Raw genomic sequence first — 21,695 nt, forward strand, 5'->3', positions numbered from 1 at the left:
CACTGACCAAAGGGATATTCCAGCCCATACAACATCACAGCCAGTACATAACCTCAGGGAAGGAGGAAGGGACAGATGTTCGAGTGACAGCATTTGTCTTCCCAAGTCACCCACGCTACATGTGATGGGGGCTCCTGGAGTTGGCTGAACACCTGCCTGATGTGGGAAGTGGTGAATTAATTCCTTGTTTTGCTTTTGCTTTCCCCATGAAACCATCCTTATCTCAACCCATGAGTTTTCTGGCTTTTACCTTTTCTCCAGGACACTGAGGGACTGGCTGAGCAGCTCTGTAGGGCTCAGTTGCCAGCTGGGGTTAAACCACAACACTAATACACAGAGATATATTTTTTTTTCTATTCTCTTCTTACGTGGGCAAGGAAGATGAGGTACATTTGATTGTGCTAACATTTCTAAATAAAATTAATTTCTAAATAAATTAAATTTGTGTCATCAAAATATATTACTGATAGATTTTGTTGCAGCGTAGCTTTTTGTAAATTTTACCTTTGTACAGCAGTTGTCAAATATCGACTTTCCATCTGGTAAAAAGGTCATTAACCGAGATGTGTTCATGTCATTAATTGCTTTTTCAAGAATTTCATAAGCAATTTTTAATTGTTCTGTAGGTGTTTTCTGAAATGAAAATGTAAACACATTTCCTTAGATAACATAAAAACCTATAATATAGACTATCAAAAGTAATGTGCTTTTCTTCTTAGCTGTTGAAGTTTAAAACTGTCAGATTATCTTTACATAGGTACAGCTCCTCATACTTCAATATACTAATATCAATGTTTTAAATTTCAAGTAGGACTGAAATAAAATCAGCTCAAAAAAAAAACAGAAAAAAAACCCCAACAAAACAAAACCACAAATCAAAAGCAAACAAAAACCCATTAGAGTTAGCTTATAGCAGAATGAAACCAAACTTAAAGAATTAAATCGAAACCATAGTACTTGCAATTTTTCAATAACCCATTAAACACTACTAAGAAAACACAGTGTTTTCAGGAAACACCACCTTTAAGTAGACTGTCACTGAACTAAACCTTGTCCATGTGTGTAAGTATTAAGACACGTGACTGACAAACCCCCCAAATCCTCAGACTAACACGTATCATTTGTCCTTAACATGCTTTAGTAAGCCATTTGATTGGACAATTCTAAAAAGTGCTGAACAAAGCAAGGAAATTCTGAATTTCATGTATTCCCCATAATCCTTCCAAAAAGAAGGAAACAAAAACACAACCCAAAGTATTTTCCTAAATTAAGCAAGAACTAAAATTCCTACCATCCTAATAAAATGTGCTATTAAACCATTCAAGGCTGGTACTACAGACTGGCATAATAAAAAGGTATACAGTGGAAATTACTATGCTCATGCTGTAACAAAGCTTTCAAATATAATCTCTTCCAGAAAAAGGATTGATAAAAAAGACTCAGAGAAAATTTTCAAATTTTATTTCAGCTAAAAAAGTATCTTTGCTTTTTTCCTCTGCACTAGAAGGATTTCATTAAACATTTCATCTTTGTAAAACTAAATACAAAATTGTATGAAAAGCTTCAAGCAAAGTATTCTTATTCTATTCAAAATCAATGTATCAATTAAGATAAATTGGACGTTACCATCAGTATTTCAGGCATATCACAGGTTTCATCTTGAGAAAGAGAAGCACTTCCTCCTTCTTATAGGGAGAAAAACAGAAGTGAAAAATCAAATAAATCCAGAAAATTTTAGTACCATTTGATCAGCTCTATTAATAATTTCAGAGTCTGGCAATAATTCTGTTCTTCAGTGTTTGACTATGAGAGGTAACAATACTGTTTCTTGAAGAGCTTTCAAGGGCTTAGACACACAGCGATGTATATGTACAGTTATAGTAATACAGGATATTATTAGCTAATACTGTTGTATTTTAAAGGCACCATAGCCATGTCATAACCAAGCTACTGAAACTAGGACTCATTTTGTAGTTCCTCATATTTTTGTAGCATTCATATAGCAATTCTCCATTTTGAAATCAACTCAAACCTATTATCTAATTCATAGTTAATTTCACTTATAGAAGGATTTTTAGGAATAGGAGGTCATATTATTATGACAGATATTATTTCATTTTAATATTTCTTGAAACAGTATTATCATTCTTTTAAAGTTTGCTTTGATTGTTTAAATTACATTAATTTATGAAGAAAGCATCCAAACTTATGTTTCCCTCTTCAAAACAAGAAAAACCATTTATTTAGTTCTTGGTTAAACCATCTAATTTCATTTTTTTGATGAAATAAATTATTTTTTTCCCCTTTCAGAGGAACAACCTTCCAGTCACTCCTTGTGCCACTTTTGCATGCTTGTTTTTGTTTGTTCACTGTCTCTTCCTCATAAAAAAGAAAATTTGTATTCACTCAGCATTCACTCAGTAAATAGGCTCTTTTCAGCACCGGCACATGCTTGACTGTCAGCCTATTTTGACCAATGGCTCCTACCTATTCAGCTTTTTTTTCCTCCAAAAAGACATATTTAAACTGAATGAAAAAGTAAGAGTGCTACAATGAAGACTCATTTAGCCTGCCTGAGAACCTTATGATCTAAGTAACACCACCAAAACCAATACCTACTCGACCTTAATAAGTAGTAGTTTCCCAAGATTTTTTTATTTCCAAAAGTGCAAAACTATTATAATTTTTTTCTGTTTCTAGACATGGTCTAATAAGATCCTTAACATTTACTCTCTAGTTACTGTAAGACATTTATAAGAATTATGATTCATATTCCAAAATACACAACAGAGAGCTTTCAAAGTATGTCTAAATATTCATGTTTTACAACATTAGTCAGGTTTTGAAAGGAAATTTGTTTACTGTGATTGATTAACATATCCCAGTAATGTCAGCCAAGTTCAACTTCAAAAACAATTGAATTACTATACAAAAATCAAGAATACATAGAGAAGAAAACCAAACTGATTAGTCAATAAATGCAAAAGCTTCAGTATGACCTCAATATTTTCCCCTTTAGCGTGCAACTAGTCAACCAGCATTTGAAGGCTCCAAATTAGCAACAGCGCGTACTGCCTTTTGCGTAGCCCATATTCAGAGAAAACAGCAGTGATCGGAGGCTACTCTGAAGGGGCTAAGAGACATGTAGAAGACCTGTGAGAAGAGTCAGTAATAAGAGATGTAATTCAAAATGGGGTTATTTCAGTAGAACGGGAAACGTAAGGAAAGGAATCATAAATCCTTGGGAAAATAGGTTTCATTAGCTCAAATAATGGGTGAAATTTTGTGTGAAAAATACTGTCCTTCCCCTCTCAACAATGTCTTTACAGTATTTTTTTAATTTGCATGTTAGTCAGTTTTCAGCTCAGAAAAGTTCCAATCTTAAAAGCCATTTTTGAAAGAAAACTCAATTTTTCTTACCTTCTTTTTCCTTAGATACAATTGTAGAATCAGCTACATTTTCCAGTATTGCAGCTAGACATAAGGTTATCTCTGCAAACATTACATTAGTGTCTGCTATGTTGCTCTTCTTAATTATTTCATTCACTATCCAGAGTATGTGAACCCACTAAAAATGATGGAAAGGGGTAGAAAAAGAATCAAGATGGAGATAAATCAAAATTTTGGAAGACATTTATGTATTACAGAGGTAGACAGGGTTTTGCACTCAAAATTGTTTAAAAATATTCACAAGCATGCACACAACTTGTTTCCTGGATCTGCCTTCTTTTTTTAAATGTCACCAGACTGAGATGCTGAATTATGCTGCTCCATAGACCCTGTTCCTTCAGACAGCAGACTTTTTTTATTTTAGAACATTATTATTCCTGCCAATCTTTTTGGAAAGTTTTATGAATGTTCTACAGCCATAAATTTAATACCTTCCTCTAGTGCAGTAAGCCTTCCAGTAGATTTGATTACATGTTTCTCATTTATCTCCATATCTTCCCACTTAAAATCAGAATAAAAGAGACCCAAACGCTACGGTTGTACATACAGAGGAAAATAACCATACACTACCTTCTGGGGAAGTTCCAAACAATTTTGCTGTATAGAGTCACAAAAATAACTCCTCCAGAAACTGGCTGGTTAGCACCAACTGGCAGCCCAGCGAGCCCGTTTCACCAAGAGCCTCTCACCCACAGAACAAATTCAAGGTAAGGCTGTGCCTCCATCCAGTGGGCTGAATACTATTCTACTATTGACTCCCATCAATTAAGTTGTATGGTTTTTGGCACTTTCTTCAACTGACCTAGGGAAGTTTCCTGAAATACATTGGTATTTTCTGCTGCAACATCTTAAATTCTTCTTCTTACATCCTGCCCAAATGTTTTCACTAACTTAGCTTCTTACCACCATGGCCCACTGGCAGACAGTGGGTTACTTTACTTTACTTTATACTTGGAGAATATTTTGGTACTGGCTTATGTGAGCACAGTGTGTTCAAAGTGTGTATAAATTGATATTTTTTAAGAAGATTTATCTGCATTTTACCATAAGAAAAGGTACTTAGACTGGATACCAGTATTTCACTACCTTTACTATTACAGACTGCATTCACATTAAGAGAAATACATTATAATGAAGGAGTACTTGGTAAGCTTGGTGTTTGTGGATATATTCTAAGCAGTCACTTCCACTCATTTGGATTTGCTGAAGGTCTGTTTTACACTTCTGCCACAAACACATTACTACATCAACAAGTATTTCTTTGTCAGGATGGACACTCTGGAAAGAAAAAACAATATAATTGTGGAAACAGGTAGGCATATAAACACACAAATAGCCCAGTACATGAACAGTCCCAACATTTTCCAACACAAGTAAATAAAATATGTCACTTTCCTATAAGGGATGACAACATTTTGAAAGCTTTAGAAATTTGTTTTAAAAATAAGTTCTGGTAGACCACCCTAGCTTTTCTTCTCTCAACAAAATAAGTGGGTTTAGAGGTCTGGGGAGTTGGAGTTTTTTTTGGTTTTTTTCCATTGGCAAGCTCTTAAAAGTAACACAGACAAGAAAATCAGTGAGGTGAAAATTACATGAGAGAGCAAATTAACTATAACGCTGAAATCAGTAGAGTCTGGAAAAAACTTTATTTTTGTTGAAGTATTTAAATATTTTCAGAAGAAAATCTAAATTAATAGTTTCATTTTGCTTGACAGAGTACTTCCATAGGCTGTTGGTGCATCTGAGACTATGAAGCAGTGAAAAACAAACAACTAGAAAAAAATTTGGACTGAAATATCTAACAAGTGAAAGAAATGTTAAACCCTACCTGCATCTTGCAAAGAGAATAATTAACAAATTCAAAACTCTAGTCAGTTAACCTCCTAATTAACACTTTTTAAAAGGCAATAGAATCCATCTATGTGTTAAAGACATTCTCAACAGTAAGGATCAGTACACATCTTTATCACTAGTTACAGCAGAGCTGAATCAGCATCTCAGATGCAGTGAAACCTGATATATCCACACTATTTATACTCTCATCTATGTTTGAGCACAAGATTTATGGGATATTGATAATGAAACTGAGGGGAGAAGAAAAGGGGAAAAATGTAAATCAAAATTATTTTTGCACTGTTTTGGTGGCAGCAAGCTGCTAGATTGCCTCAGCTACATATCATGTAACTTCACCACCAGTGAATGCTCTGTTAATCAGGGGCGAATTTGTCTTTCCTCTCTGGACAAAAGATCAAGAAGATTTGCAGGAAAGTGTAGAGGAACAAGTAGAGTTTAAATCCAGATAACTGCCTCCATACAGAGGTCACATTTAAAACTGACAAATCATGGTATCTAAAGGTATCTGTGGGGTACCTCACAGGCAAGGTACTTTGACTAAATATAAAATACACCAAAGCTAAAAAAGTGTGTGCTCCAGTTACACCCAAATTGTGGCAGTATTCAAATTACATCTAAAAAAATTTTTGCAGTTAAGATATATGCCATGTTATCAGAATAGGTTTTTTCTAAGGAAAAAAATTCATTAGTTTTTTGGATCACAAACTATTTTAATATAAGTGCTAGTAGTGGAGACATTGCACTGTAATTTCTTCCCCTCCCAGTAGCACAATAAGGGAAATCTCAGTTTGAGCAAGTAAAAGTGGTTACTCTGGGAATAAATCATCAGATACATAATGGGCTTAATTCCACAGTGGAGACTTCAGCACAGAGTCCCACTCTCACTGGTTTTCTTGTTGCTGCTGCTTGTTTCAGTTCTTTGCAGTGAGAATTGACCTTAAATTGCAGACATAGTGCTGTTAAAAAGGTATTATCATTCCGTAGGGTAACTGCCCCCATTTCTATAAATATTGCAGAACGGTTTTCCACAGCTGAGCATATTTGCCCACCTAAATCTAACGTATGTAAAGAAATTTGATCTCTCCTTTATTAGCTGAAACATGCAATCAGCCCTTTGGTCTTCCAAATAAATTTAATACCTAATAAATATTTTTAAAGTAACTGATTACAGAGAATTTTAGAACAAATATACCATTTTTTTAAATCACAAACTAAAAATATTCATGAATACATTTTTCACTTTTTGTATTCTTGCAGTTTGTTAGTCATGCAATTGATTCCTTTGATCTTCAATTATATGCATTCATTACAGACTAAGTGACACATTGAGAAGAAATGTCTCAAATTCTGTTATTACCTGCTCAGATGTGGAGATACAGGAAAACGCTGTTGTTGCCAGAATTGTAATATCATGAAAAGGATCTTCAGGCTTTAAGGATTTCTCTACACTCAACATGTATAATAAAAAATGGAGAAAAAGGAAAGGCAACACATCATATCTAATTTAAAAACTAAGTTTGAAAATATATGAGTCAACTAATTTACTAATATAAACCAGCAGATAACATGGTCTAAGAAACAGTAAATTCAGAGGGGGACAGATAATTCCAAGTTTATTCACTTCTGTGAAAATGAGCATTTCTATTTTTAGGAAACAGAAAGTTTTCAAGATATATTCAGGTTTTTGATTGTCATAGAATGAAATTGCAGTTGGTCTAACAAGTTTTTCTTGCTTCTGTGTAAAGAAATTTTGCATAAATTAAGTGTAAGAACAGACAAAAAAAAGCCCCTCAAAGATGCGTTTCACTTTTTCCCTGAAAACTTGCCTGAAAACATTCAATCATTTTGCATCTTTGGTTATAACCAGACACATGTTTAACATATATCATGCATTTTTAAGGGAAATCATATAAAGTCATATTTTGACAAATGAAAACTGGAAAAAATAGGTAGCATTTTCTCAATTGCTACTTTTTGTCATAGACTACTGCATGAAACATATTACATTGTTATAAATAATAAACAAAACCTCTTGCTGTAAAAATATTTGAAATTCAAACACAATTATAACTGAACAACACTCACTTCTAATTGTCTGTGTCTTTTCAGAACCTTGAAGTGTGCTGTCTTCTTCGCTATTATCATCAGTAACAGAAAAACTACGTTCAAATTTTCCTGGGAATACTAAAGGTTGCATCAGTGCAAGGAGTTTGAGTTCTATTTCAGCTTTCTTCCATGTTGGGTCATCTTGAGTCTAATTGAGAGGGAAAAAAACATAGAAACTGGTCATTAAAGTATGTATTTTGCATACTCCTTACCCTCATAGGAAAAGACCAACTAAAGAATATCTCAATCATATCCAGATTACCTGAAGAAAATTATTAACAAATTCAAGCGCAGAATAAAACACGTCCAACTCTTCATAGCTGAAAGCTAATTTTACAAATTTCACAGCAGCATCTCCAGACACCCCTTTTTGTCCTGCAGTGATGACAAAAATATTTTCTTTGTTTTACATATATGTATTCAGAAGTTTATTGAAAGTTTAATTTAATTTATTTTCATGATTTGGGCATTGATAAATACAAAACATTTTTCAGCAGTCAGCATAATCTTGAAGTATGTTTTAATAACTTTACAAGAAACAATAGTTTTATCTTTTCACAGTAATGTCTAGGCTTACAGACTGCTTTAATGATGAATCTGCAACCATAGAATCATATAGGAAAAGACCTCCAAGATAATCAAATCCAAACTTTGAACAAATACCAGCATGCCCACTTGACTATATTACATTGTCGTGTAACATTCAAAAAAGGCTCTACAATTATTGATATTAACATACCTGTGTAAAGAACACCAAGGATTTAGTCCTTGCTGTTGCAGGAAGAGCTTATCACCCTGTAAAGACCCTTGCTATCCAAAATTTGGGTTAAAAATTGCATGGAAACACATACAATTTATTTCAAGACAGGTAAACATTTCTCCTTACTGTGTCAGAAAATGCTCGTATACACATAAGGAGCCTATTTTCTCACTTTTCAAGTTTACCCAGACCACAGTAAAGCAGAAAATAGACCTCCTGGTCCTTGGAACTCTCAGCAATTTTTTAGCTAATATATTCAGCAGTGTTCTGTAGTCCTAATAATATGCCACACTCACTGTCATGAGTTGGAAGGTACCCACAAGCTTGATCAACAAAGTCCAGCTCCCAGCCCTGTACACAACCACTCCAAGAGGACACCATTTTGCACACTCTTTATGTATAGAACTAACATGAAAATTAATTCTGTCCACTAAGCATTTACATCACTGGGTTAAAGAAATCCTTTGAAATTCAAAGCTAGCTTACCTGTTAGCATCAACTGCAGAAGGGTAGATGATGGATTAATTATACCAAAATTACTGGTGTCATTGCTCTCTCCACCTTCAACATATAAAATTATTAAATCAATTTATAATTTATTTGACTTGTTAAATTTTAATTAGCCAGTAATCATGCCAAGAAAAATATCCTTTTGAAGTGTACTTAGTCTCTATATATCCTTTTACTGACAAAATACCTCTATACCCAGGACTATATTCAGCCCAGCAAAAAAAAAAGTGCGGAAGGAACCATCAGGTCCAGTGTTTTTCTCAAGTTTTCACATCTAACTTCAAATAGATTTTTTAAGAAAATAGAATACATCAAATACCATGGTACTCTGACCTTGCCTGGCTTCTCAACCCCCATCCTGCTGCTCTCTCACTCATGCTTCACAACAGGACAGTGGGAAAAAATATGATGGAAAGCTCATGGTTTAGACACTCCCAAATAAATAAAGAAAATAAAGCTGTGACTGCAAATGAAGAAGAAAAGGTAATTTATTCACTATTTCCCATACGTGGGCAGACACCCAGCCACCTTCTGGTAAGCAAGGCTTCAGGGTGTGCAGCAGTTGCTTGGGAAATCCCCCCATCCTTTCCCTTAGTCACAGATGCTGCTGCTGAACTGGATAGCTTTTGGTGTGGATCAGCTGTTTGGTGAGTTGAGCTATGTTCTCTCCCAGCCTCCTGCCCACCCCCAGTATAGCGGCCTTTGGGGAGGGGAGGGTTGGAGAGACAGCCTTGAGGCTGTGCAATAACTGCTCAGCAGTAGTGAAAACACTATTTGTTAACAACAATTTTAGACATAAATATATGGCACAGTAAAGCCTGTAAAGACCACTACAAAGATAATGAACTCCAGTTTACTTAGAAAATAGATGCATAAACTGCTGCAGATTTTTACTGAATATAATAGACCATGGAGATCAAACCAGATTTTTACCTTCTATTACGTGAAGATAAGAAAGACTACCTGTTTTTATAGGTGCTGTTGTTATCAATTAAATATATACCTTCAGGCTCATTCTCTTTTTTTTAATAGAAAAAAAAAAAAAAAAATGGAGTTCCAGACTCCCCACCTACACTGGCTTTGCTTCTTTAAGCTGTTACCTGAGAGGATTTCTAGGCCTGCGGAAAAAAGCTCAGAAGTGACAACACGGATTTGAATTTCATCAGGAAGAGGAGGATGAGGGGGCAATAGATTCCTGCTGCTATCAGACAGTGCTTCCAGGATGGCAAGGAACTGAGCTGCAGCACCATCAAACATTTCCACCAGCAGCCGCTCAGTAGTTGTGCGAGGCCATGACAGCTAAGTAAGAAGAGGTAATTTAAGCCTTGTGACATCTAAACTTGCAATAAAGCAAGATTTTTTTCAAAACATTTCTCCATCAGAAAGTAAGTACATGTTCAAAACAGAAAATAACATACTGTAAAATATATATCACTGTTATTAATGTCATGCTTCAAAGGCATAGCAAAGCCTCATGCTAAGCAGGTACAGTACTTAGACTAATCAATTCAATACCAGACACACTCTGGCATGGTATTTTTCTTCAAAAATAGTACAATAGAAATTATGAGGAAGACTATTAAGGCCATGTAGTTTAAAACCATGCAGATGTCTCCTGATAATCTTCTAAACTAATAATTAGTACATCTTCCCTACTTTGAAGCTTGTTCTGAGTTTTCTTAATAAATTCTGTTAATTATGAAACTGCAAATATAAAACTTACTGCTTGGGTATGGCACCATCCGTATTTGGAAAAATTATCACATTTTCATCACATGACAATAGTAAAGGAAGAGAAGGATTATATGAAATATCAGACTTACATTTACTGCTTTTCTTGGGTTAACTTTTGACTCACGTCGAGAGCTGTTCGACTTTCTTCTGGATTCATATACTGCTCTCTTGAAAATCATTACTGACATCTGGGGCACAAATTAAAAATTAAGTCAATATATATTTTATGTGTTCTGTTCATAAAGATCATAACTCCTCTACCTTTTTATAATGACTTGCATGATGATACCTTTAGAGTGGCCTCTCTAAAAATCTTTTCTGTCTCTGTATGTTCCAGAGAAGAACTGGTATCTTCTAATTGCTTCAGTTCATCAATTTTAATCAAACCACGGCGAGCAAATATCTGTCCAAAGAATTAAAAATATGTATATATATACTCTGTGTTGATATCTAATTTTAGAGTAATATAGTTCCTGAATTTATACAACTGCAAAGAGCCACAATGAAAGCCAGGTCCTGAACAACTGAAAAGGAAAATAAAACCTTTGTAAAATACCTTTTGTATATATGCATGGGACCCGGCCAGTGTTTAATGCTAGAAGTCTGTGACTGTGAGTATATTACAAAGTGCTACTGCATTTCAGTTGATTATACATTTACACGTGGAAACACATCTCCCCTTTGGAGTAAAATTTTGGAATATGGACAGAACTCTAAATACATATGATCTGCTAATAAGCAGGAATATTTAAATAAATATTTCCTATTTGATTGCATCTGAAATGCTACATAAGGTAAATCAGGATACCTCTCCATGAATGCCAGCTTGACAATCAAAATAACACTGAGAAACTGCCGTATATAGGGTGGCTCTCCACGTCAAATAATGCACAGATAAGAGTGGAATGGATGATTCCATACATATACTGGCCCACAGTAAGTATTCCAGGACCTGTATTGAAGAAATCTAATTTCAAAATGAATGCATTTTAACATACATAAATATGCTTCCTATTACTAAAGGACAGATAAAAAGACTTATCTTCACCTGGTGGGACAAACTGAAAGAGGGGGGAAAAAATCACAGAAATTGTAATAGTTTTTAACGTGTTTTATTGACTGAAAAGCCTTCCACCTGCATGTTATTGTTTTTTTCCATCTTAAATAGCAGTCAAGCACTATTTTAGCCTCCAAGCTACCTTAACCACTCCAGTTCACCATAGTCTTGCCACCAAAGATCCTGCCCTTCTCTCTCATCTGCTCTTGAGAGCTTTCCCTCCCTTTTCCGACAGCTCTACTGATCTAGAGTTGAAGTCTGTCTTTTGTGGTGAAAACCTGCACTTAGATTAATTTATACCCATGGAACTCTTGGCTCCTAATTTGCAGGGCAACATAGTCATTGCAGCAGTTTAATTTTAATAATTTGCCCTTGACTGAATGAACAGTATCTTTATCTTCCTCTTACTATTTTCTTTGAGTCAGCTTTTCCCTGAGGTACATAAAATGTTCACCACCTTTGTCCTAAATTAAGCCAATATACAGATTTTCTTTTAGTCTAAATTTCAAGAATCGAAAATACCCATGACCAATTCCTCTGTTTCCTGTATAGCACAAACCTGAGTATGCTAAAGGAGGTTCTAAGCCACTTCTGTTTTTAATAGATGTTCAAAGATAAAAAATCTTTCCTGCTCAGTGAAAGATTAATAAAACAACAAATGAGAAAATATATTGTATTAAGGCTGATTCAAATTCTGTTCAAGATTTAGGAGAAAATAGTAAAGCTAAGACAAACAAAAACTACATTCAGAAAAAAAACAAGGCAGGGGGGAAAGGCCAGGTTATTTTTATCAAGTATTCACAACTAAAACCCTAGCCACCAGGTGTCAGCACATTTCCACATTTTAAGAAACAAAAGACCAATTCTTGAACATATATAGCTGTCCAAAACAAAGGACCTGGAATCCTCTGAAACAGCCTAACATATGGCATTTCAATGTCCAGCAAGACATTACACTGGGCTCCATTCCACAGCTGAGGAAGGAGCAGACTCAGGAAGGCATGAGGGCTTAGAAATCAACCACTTTGAAACACAGACATTTTATTTCCTTGTGACAAAATACTACTATTGGCAATACCAGAGAAATGGAAAAGTCAGGGTACGGTGTTATTCAAAACACAGGTGCATTTTCTAAACTCCTGCCAATTTTACAGCTCTATTTATTTTGCCGTACCTTAGCAGACTGACCCATCACCATCAATTGTCTGCATATGGTGTAAATATGGATAGTACCTGCAAAAATAAATTAAACAAACAGGTAAGTTCTATAATCTTACATGAAATTTGTTATGCTAAGCAACTCAATCTTTTTCTTATTATCTGGGTTATTACTTCCAGAGAAGAACAATCTAATGACTTTTCATTAAACAAATTAAAAACTAATGATTTTTCCGAAACAACTTCTAATTTAGAGAAGATGAAACCATTAAATTCTTCTTCCATATTAGTTTTATTAGTGAAGCTGTATAATCATGAGATTTCATGAGAATGAAATATTAAAAATTTACCAAATCAAATTTTCACTCAGTAACTGCTAGAGAGACAAATCTTACTTTCATCCCCAAATGCCAGGCTCTTTAAAGCAAAACACTACCTCTCCTCACAGACCTTACCTTACATGATTCTTTTAGCCCATCACAGCACTGACCTGGCAGACACTACCACAATTACATGATATTAAGTATGATAAGTGACATGAAGAAATTTGAAAGCGAGTAGAGTTTCCAAAGGCATCAAAATGACTTAGAAATAAAAACCTGTCAAAAATGTACTTGATTTAAGAAATGTCGTAAAATTTTCAAAAATCAGTCTTAGAAGTATAAAAGACAGAGCAGTTCTGGGAGACAAAAAAAAGCCTATTCTTCTTTCTGTATGAACCTTCAGAAGGGGACACCTGTGGCAGCAGGAGGCATCACAATGTCACCTGTCACAGCTAGAAGGGTGTTATTATGCCAATAAGCTTAAATGGAGCAAGTATTAGGAAGATTTCTTTTTATCAGTCAAATGTGTAATGAGGCACAAAATCTATTGTCTGAAATTGCAGAAAAATGCTCAGGAACTAGGGAAAAACTGAGTTACTGCCTCCTTCTAATTAGAGTAGATTATTGGCTAGGATTGGTAGAGAGACCTGTCCCACTCACAGGCAGTGGGATGTCACAATGGCAGGTGAGTATATTTTAGTTTTAATTCCTCTCCCACAGAAATATACAAGCAAAAAACACACCTCAAAAGTAGGGACTGATGGCAACAGCAGTCCCAGCAAAACAAAAGGATAAGAATTTTGACCAATCATAGCTCAGAGAAAGTGCATTTTTCAAAATGAAATTACAAACATATTATCTCTGCAGATTATATTGCAACAATTGAATAGTAGTTCAGTTGGTCAAAGCATGGTGCTAACAATGCCAAGGTTGTGGGCTCAACCCGTCCATTCACTCGAGGGTTGGAATTGATGATCCTTGTACGGCCCTTCCAATCCATAAAATAAATAACATTGCCTTTCAAAGCAAAAGTATGCTGTTGTTCCTGAAATTAAAATCTTAAATTAAAATTGAGAAATCATTCTCTTTGTATCTAGTTTGCAGAAGTTCCATTCTTTTCTCAAATTTCCCTAATACAAGCATTTACAATCAGCACCCTGAAATCTTATACACAGATCAAAATTCTTAAGTACCATATGGTATTTTTTAGAATAGATTTATTACCAACTCTTCCCTTCAAAGTACTTTCAAAAATGTACACAAAGATGTAATGATAGACAATTTTTTGCTCTCAGATCTGAAATCCTCTTTTCAAAAAAACCCCAAAACCCAACAGCAAACAAGCAGGAAAAAACCAAAACCAAAACCAGAAAAACCCCACCAACCAAAAAACCAAGACAAAATTAACTCATCAAAACAAACATTTTATTGATAGAAAAATCTTGAGCTTTTTTTGTTAATCAGGATTTACTCCAAAAATGTCCTTACTTTTGATTTTATTAGTATTCTTAAGCACATGATGATGAAAAAGTTGATGTTTCTACAACAGTCCACCTGAAAATGGACACTGTGGAAATCCTAATTTTAAAATCCCTTCTATTAGAAAAACAAAAATTACAAAGAAAACCCTACTGTGATTGAAGACTAACTAGAGATTTATTCATGACCCTTGGGTTGACCTTGAAGAGCATAAAGAGTATAAAAGTTTCCCTTCACAGCTTTGCTTAGCAAAGAAATGTAAATGGAAAGCCTGAGGTACCATTGTAGATAAGCCAACACAAATTCTCCTGAGGTAGAGCCACTTGCATAGTGAGTCGTAATGAGGTCAAGACACTGAGACAAGTCTGCAGGGACTCTTGATTCTGAAGATTTCTGTCTCTGCTGCAAACCATCTCATAAATACAAACATTTCTCGCTTGCAAAGCATGGAACTAAAACACATAGAAATATATATAAAGTTAATTAAAATACAAGCATATTTCAGTTCACATCAGCAAAGTACAAAAAAATGGTAAGGAAAGATTAGGTATAACAGCAAAAAAAAATCAGTATAACATTGAACTGAGCATTGGAATACTGAGAAAATGCTAAAGCTTCAGGGTTGCTGTACCACTAACCTGAGTCAATTTCCACTGTGTCACAGGATGAAAAAACACCTAGTGCACTAGGAGTGCTGGAAGTGGTGTAGGGAGAATGTGGCATTGTGAAATGCTATTCAAATAATCTAGCTTTGACACTTGGCTTCTCTGTAGAAGTCTTCCACAAACTAAGACAAATTTTAACTTACCTATACTTCTCCATCTATATCACCAATATCTTATTTCTCGCTTTCATCTGTTACTTTTCTCTTACACAGATGGATTTATTCTTCTCTTCCTTGTAATACCTAACACAATGTGACCTCAGTCATGCCTGAACTACAGCATCAACTGAACAAACAACATTAAAAATTGGGCTAAATGGGACATGACCAGTCAGTACCTATCAATCTCTCAAAGCTTCCTAAACTGGATACTTTTGAAATTATATTATTTTGTTGCAGTTAATTCACCAAAGCTGGAAGTTTCTAGCCCTGAAATGCCATTTCTTAATTAAAAAAAAAAGCGCAGTGGGAACATGGCAAAAAAAGTTACACCTAGAGCCTTTAGATGTGATCATTTGACACATTATCATTTTCCATTTCAAATTGTAGGGATCATTGCCAAACTAGATTCCATGTCTGAAAATTTAGGGATATCTTAGTCTGTAAAGGCTAAGTTACAGAACAAGCATTTTAGTATGGGCTGCAATAACATTTGCCAGTAGGACTGGTTCAAACATACAGAAAACAGAGGAAAGCATCTCTTGAACTTAAAATATATTTACAAAACATTTTTTAAAAATGTATTAACAGTCTTTGATCACATTCTTTCTAGGAAGCTGAACCACATTTTAAAAACAAAAAAATAACACAAACCAAGTATCTTTTCTATTATGATTCTGCTTCTAGCTTTTAAGCAAACCATCTGCTTTCTTCTCTTCACTAAACACCTATTTACACTCTGACTTGAGGATATGAATTTGATTAGCTCAATACACAGGAGCTGCCTACCACTTCTGTTCATTGTTCTTGATCACAGAGTAACTTCCATTAGTTAATTCGAAATACCCATCATTTACAAAAGTAGAGCTTCTCAGCAAAGAACTGCTTAAAGTAAAATATAACATGTTTTTAGCATTCTTCCTATATCAACTGAAACACTTTCTTCCACGAATAACTAAAGGTATACTGCAAGTCCCAACTTTGATATGCAGTTAACACAAAAATGTTCCAAAACATTCTTAAGATCACTTGGCTTCCTAGAGCTTAAAGCACTTAGAAAATTATTCAGCATTCTCCCCTTTTTTTTCACAGTGAGAAAATAAGCTAAAAAAAAAACAACACTGCTTTTCTAACTGTCGTGACCTTTTATAACAAGTGGTATTTTGTACACTTACGGTACAAAATACAGAAGAATGTTTTAATTGTCTTGCATTCTGCCTGGTTCTTAGATAATGCAATACAGAAATTTCCAAAATTGCAGGACATTTATCAAATTTTGCCTACATCCTGATTCTGACAGTGGATAATAGCAACTATTTTAGAGCAAAAACTGCTGTAAGCAGTTACAGAACACCACATTCAGAGAAAACTGCTGTTTTAACACTAAGTTGATGGTGGTTGGCTTCTGCCATAAAAGCATAAGGCACTTAACATCCTCTTAAAAATATACACCAATTCCAGATGTTCATATCATACATATGATCATTAAATCTCAATGCAATTGATATCAACAAACTATTAAATATTAGTTAATGTTAATATATAATTAATATGAAGTACGTTCGTGGAGGATAAAATAGACTGCTTACTTTGAATCTGTGAATGTCTTTGACCAGAAAAAATTTTAAAAACCCACAACCTACCATAAGTGCTGCTTTTTTGTCTTTGACACCATTTGGAAAAAAAGTGGATTTAAAGCAGTGCACATCACTCATGACATCATCAAGGTTTACAGAAACAAACTGCTGAAGGTATCTTTCATAACACTGTACAAGTGCCAACTTATATTCCTGAAAAAAAAAAAGTTAAGTTCTTTTTATGGTTTGTATATTTAATTGCTATTTCTATAAAACATAGTTTTTTATTATCTCTATGAAAAAAAGTAACAACATGAAAGAGCAACAGGAAGTAAAGCACTACAGTTTCATACAAATATCTAGCAATGTAGTGTGAACACTCAACATATGAAAGGTTGAAATACTTAAAAGAATGGCTTGTGCTTTGCAAGTTTTAGTGAGTTTTTTTATTCTAATCATAAATACGACATATCAGATAACAATTATAAAGCAGGGTGCTGGGCTAATGTAATTAAGAGTTGCTGGAATACTCTACAACTTCATAACAGTAATGACAATGACATTAAACTTCAGAAAAAAGTACTTCATAATGTAGAACTTTATAAGCAATATATAGATGTAATAACTTCTCTCTTCCTTGTTTCCATGTTGTCAAAGCTTTTTTTTTTTTCTTTCTTTTGTGTAATATAAAACAGAGAGAGAGAGTAAGATGCCTTAAAGAAAGATTGAAACAAGTGAAAACTGGAATTTACATATGGCCAAGAAACCAGCATTAATAGACCAGAAAATGCCACTGGGTCTTTAAGAACTGTTGGCAAGGAAGATGTTGAGCTTTATGTCTCATTCCAAATAGAGCTCCCCAGCAGCTTGTCGAACCACTCCAGAATCATGCTGACTCTATGGTTCAGCTCTGACTCAGATCTGGAAGTGACATTTACTGAATCATCACCACCACTTCCTTCAGCAAGGATTACATTTAGGTTTCTCTACCAATTTCACTAATTCTAGCACACACACCAAATAAATTTTGTAGGAAACAGTAACTAATTTCTGCCACTAAAAATGATCCTTTAACATTTAATCACACAAAATTCTTATTTCCTTGCACTCCCTTCTTTTTCTCAATACAAATTCCTTCCAGCACAGTGACACCTTAAATTTTTAATCATCTGAGGAGTCCAACTCACATGGCCCTATTATCCTATTTGCTGTGTGAAAGCAGCAGCCATACCTAGAAACTTTGACTTTCCATGGACAGCTATGGGCAGTCAGTCACTTGTGTAATCTAATATGTACATTCAGGCTGTGCTAACACTTAGAATCCAAAGCCATCAATCAGAACACCATTAGGATAGCTACTGACACATAACAAAAAAGTAAATTCTCTCCTAAACTGTTTAAAACACGTGTGACCCGGGATAAAAACACATGACCCAGGATAACAGGCAGATACAGGCAGAGTGGAGGCAGGAAGAAAACGAGTCAGTGCTGATCATATGATGACTAATGGACTAAGTAATTTCCAGATATATGACTTAATGAATTTAGGTGTGTCCTAAAAAAAACATAGCAGATGTATTATAGGAAGGAATCTAAAGGCATTAAAAAAATACAGCAGGAGGACAGAAAGCTAAGCAGGTGCCTACCCACTGACTATTTTTTCAGGACTACACATCATTATTATATAATGTGAAGGTTAAAATATAAAAGATTCAACACTAGTTTTCAACTAGGAGTCAAAAGGGGTACTTATGGAATAGACTTTACCCCACCTATCACAGACCTTGGTTTTATATCATATCCATCCTTCCTGTAATGCATTTGAAATTTGCAACATCCACCCCTTGTTGTTTCTATATATTTCTTTTCAAGGAAAAAAATTGAATGAAAACTAGGTTTTCATTCTAAAATTAAGTTTAAAAAGTGCAATTTAAAAAAGAAGAATTTCGAAAAAGAAGTTGAAAGTATTGGGCTGGCCAGCAAAACAACTTCTTCAGCAACACCAATTACTGTAGAAAAATATATGACACTAGAAAACTGAAGCTGCAAGCAGAAGTCTTTAAGCAGAAACATGGATTATCTTCAGGCAATCTAGGGTCAGGTCATTAAGCACCTCGAACATAAAGACCAAACTATATTGGAGCGCTGCTTTGGGAAGCCAATGCAGAGTACAGGGAGCAGCATTTGATACTTTTGAAATAACCTGTGAGAGCAGCAGTTAGCAAGCACTAAAAGCTTCATGTAATGTTTCAAGCAATTCCTAGGGCCCAGAAGCTATGAAAACTTCAGGAATATTTTTTATGGGAAAAAGGACAAATAGTATATAAAAATATATTTGCCTTATTGAGTCAGATCAACAGTTACTAGCCTGGCGTCCCATCTCCAACTGTAGTCAGTAACACACAACTAAGTAAAAGCATAAAAATAGAGTTATCATATAATGAAACATCCCTCAAATAATACTCTGATTTCAACAATTTAGCGCCTGAATCCCTTTTAGTTGTGATCTACCCTGTTTGAGGAGACCAGAAATGCACACATAATTCAAGATGCAGAAGCACCACTGATACATATAGTTGTATAATGTGCAATTGCACTCTGGTTTTTGTTCTCTGATCCTCTCCTGACAATTCTTTTTACCCATGGTTGGTTAACTGAGCATGGAGTTGAGTCAGTGGAACTTCTCTATCATTGTCAGTTTGTACTTTAACAGCATTAAAGTCACAGTCAGATATTGTACTCTACCACGCTGAAACATCAAACAAATATTAAAGAAAGATTTTGGGGTGTTTGAAAAGGCAATGGGTGCATAGAAAATACAGATATAGAAAATATATTCAAAAATCAGGACAACTTTACAATAAAAAACCAAGAAATACAATCAACTGTCACTGGAATTATTTTGTAGAAGTTTTTGCTACTTTCTAAATAGCTTTCAGTAAAATATGATTAAAAATTAAAGTAGCATAGAAACATAATGAAACAAAGGCTATGATTGAACCTTTTCTCATTCAAATGACTTACTTTGATCTGAGCAAGGGTATCACCAACTTTCACAAGTCTTTCATTGTAATACCACTCTGGTAGCCGTGGCTTATATTTGATCCATATGTCAAACAAAGTATTTGCTCTAAAAAAAAAAAGGTATAAGGAAAAAAGTTTCAGATTAAACTGGCAGTAGACCTGTCATAACAAGTAAACAAATCAAGAAGACTTCAAATTGTGAAAACTCTTTTCTTCCAAATCTATTTGAACTTCTACATATTTCAAAACAAGTGATCATTAAAATCAGATTTAACAGGCAGACAAGGACATTTCTGGGTTTCATTTCTGTCACCAGTTTTTACCATACATTTTAAATAGGATGAATTTTCTCCCATGTAAATTCTCATTAAAATGTCCTAGTAATAATTCCCTTGTGTTGTTCAAGCACAATCACAAGCACAAAATCTGTCCCACCTTTCAGCTAGTATTTGAGAAGCTCTGTTTGAGAAAAAAATTGGTATCTTAGACTCAATGAATTACAGTTCACAGCAATTATTGGACCAGAAACTACAAATGTTAAGAGCAGGAAAAAAATCTCAAAATAACAGTGTATGGTCAGGTAGTTGCAACCTTGGGAACTGGTAGCCATGGAATAAACCATAAAGATACAGAGTATACAGAGCTATAGAATACAGAGCTCATGGTATACAGAGCTACACCATGAGTCAGGAAACAAGATTTAAATTGTAAGTAGGATTCAAAGAGAACCAAATGACACACTTGCTAAAACAGAGAGGATTTTATGGCAATAGTTGTGATGCTCTTCTGCTGCCTCTGTCTGATTCTAGCCACAGTTGTCATCAAGGATTCTTTGTTTAACAAATTGCCTATTTTGCTGAACCAGCAAGCCTCCCACAAATGGTAACAGATTCTAAGCAGTTTCCCTCTGCTACAGAGACACTGACTACATCGTGCCAGTACTACAGTCCCTACCAACCATGGCTTGATGGCCTCATGCCCCCATGTGTACAACTTCCCCACACTATGCTTCTTTAAGAAAGCTACATTCTAGCTGGAATACAATAACTGATCGGACAGACTGCAAATTAGCGCTGGGACTTTTTCATGAAAGATTCCCGTTAACAAATCATTACCAGTATTGACAGTGTTCACCATCCCAGGCATCTTTTACATTTATTCTCATAAGAAATCACTTGATGTCCAGAAACATCAGCAGAGTTGTGATACTGCTACAGCCAAATTATTTATAGGTAGCAATTTATGAGGAAAGAAAACAACTGAAGAAACATAAATTAACATTTAAAGACATTACCATCTGAAAAAAATATCATTCCAGCCGAATTGTCATGCATAAACCATATGTGTACTGGTGTGAGGTAGCTGGAACTTTTCAACTTCTCTCAAGACTGGGTAGATCAGAACTCAAGACACTTTCTTAAACTCTTCTCTTGACATTCAAACACTTGGAATGAATTCTCAGTCTCTCATATAACTCTTCGTTTCAGCTTATAAGAACACTCCCAATTTTAAAAAAAGCACAATAAATAACATTTTTTCCACACAGAAAGCTGTGAGCCACCTTCACATTTCAAGGTGAAACAGATGGCTTTATGAGAAATCTGTCAAAATTATCTTTACAACAAAGAAATGCAATCATAATCCTTTTATTTTTCTAAAAGTATCATCTCATCACAATTCTCAGTTCTTGAAAGAAAGCAGTAAGGAAATAAGTAGGACATCCTAGAGGTGTATCCTAAAGGAAAAATGCAGTAACAGCACAAACTAGGCCAAAAGCAACAATCAGAATAAAATGTTCTAAGGCATTTTTAAGGAGAATTTTTTTAAGGAAACCATAGCT

General features: G+C 34.7%; 1 protein-coding gene across 1 annotated transcript in view; it reads right to left on the reverse strand.

Moving 5' to 3' along the window:
* The window catches only part of LOC131592081 (cilia- and flagella-associated protein 54-like), a 101,611-nt gene that overhangs the window by 76,194 nt on the left and 3,722 nt on the right, over positions 1 to 21,695 (reverse strand). The window contains 16 exon segments of the mRNA XM_058863359.1: positions 505 to 633; positions 1,627 to 1,679; positions 3,415 to 3,568; positions 4,594 to 4,728; positions 6,662 to 6,747; positions 7,384 to 7,558; positions 7,673 to 7,785; positions 8,657 to 8,721; positions 9,750 to 9,979; positions 10,504 to 10,602; positions 10,704 to 10,817; positions 11,223 to 11,366; positions 12,646 to 12,704; positions 14,712 to 14,883; positions 16,898 to 17,044; positions 19,856 to 19,961. Coding sequence (XP_058719342.1) covers positions 505 to 633; positions 1,627 to 1,679; positions 3,415 to 3,568; positions 4,594 to 4,728; positions 6,662 to 6,747; positions 7,384 to 7,558; positions 7,673 to 7,785; positions 8,657 to 8,721; positions 9,750 to 9,979; positions 10,504 to 10,602; positions 10,704 to 10,817; positions 11,223 to 11,366; positions 12,646 to 12,704; positions 14,712 to 14,883; positions 16,898 to 17,044; positions 19,856 to 19,961 — 1,981 coding nt within the window.

This window comes from Poecile atricapillus, chromosome W, assembly GCF_030490865.1.
Source record: "Poecile atricapillus isolate bPoeAtr1 chromosome W, bPoeAtr1.hap1, whole genome shotgun sequence".
Taxonomy (NCBI): Eukaryota; Metazoa; Chordata; class Aves; order Passeriformes; family Paridae; genus Poecile; species Poecile atricapillus.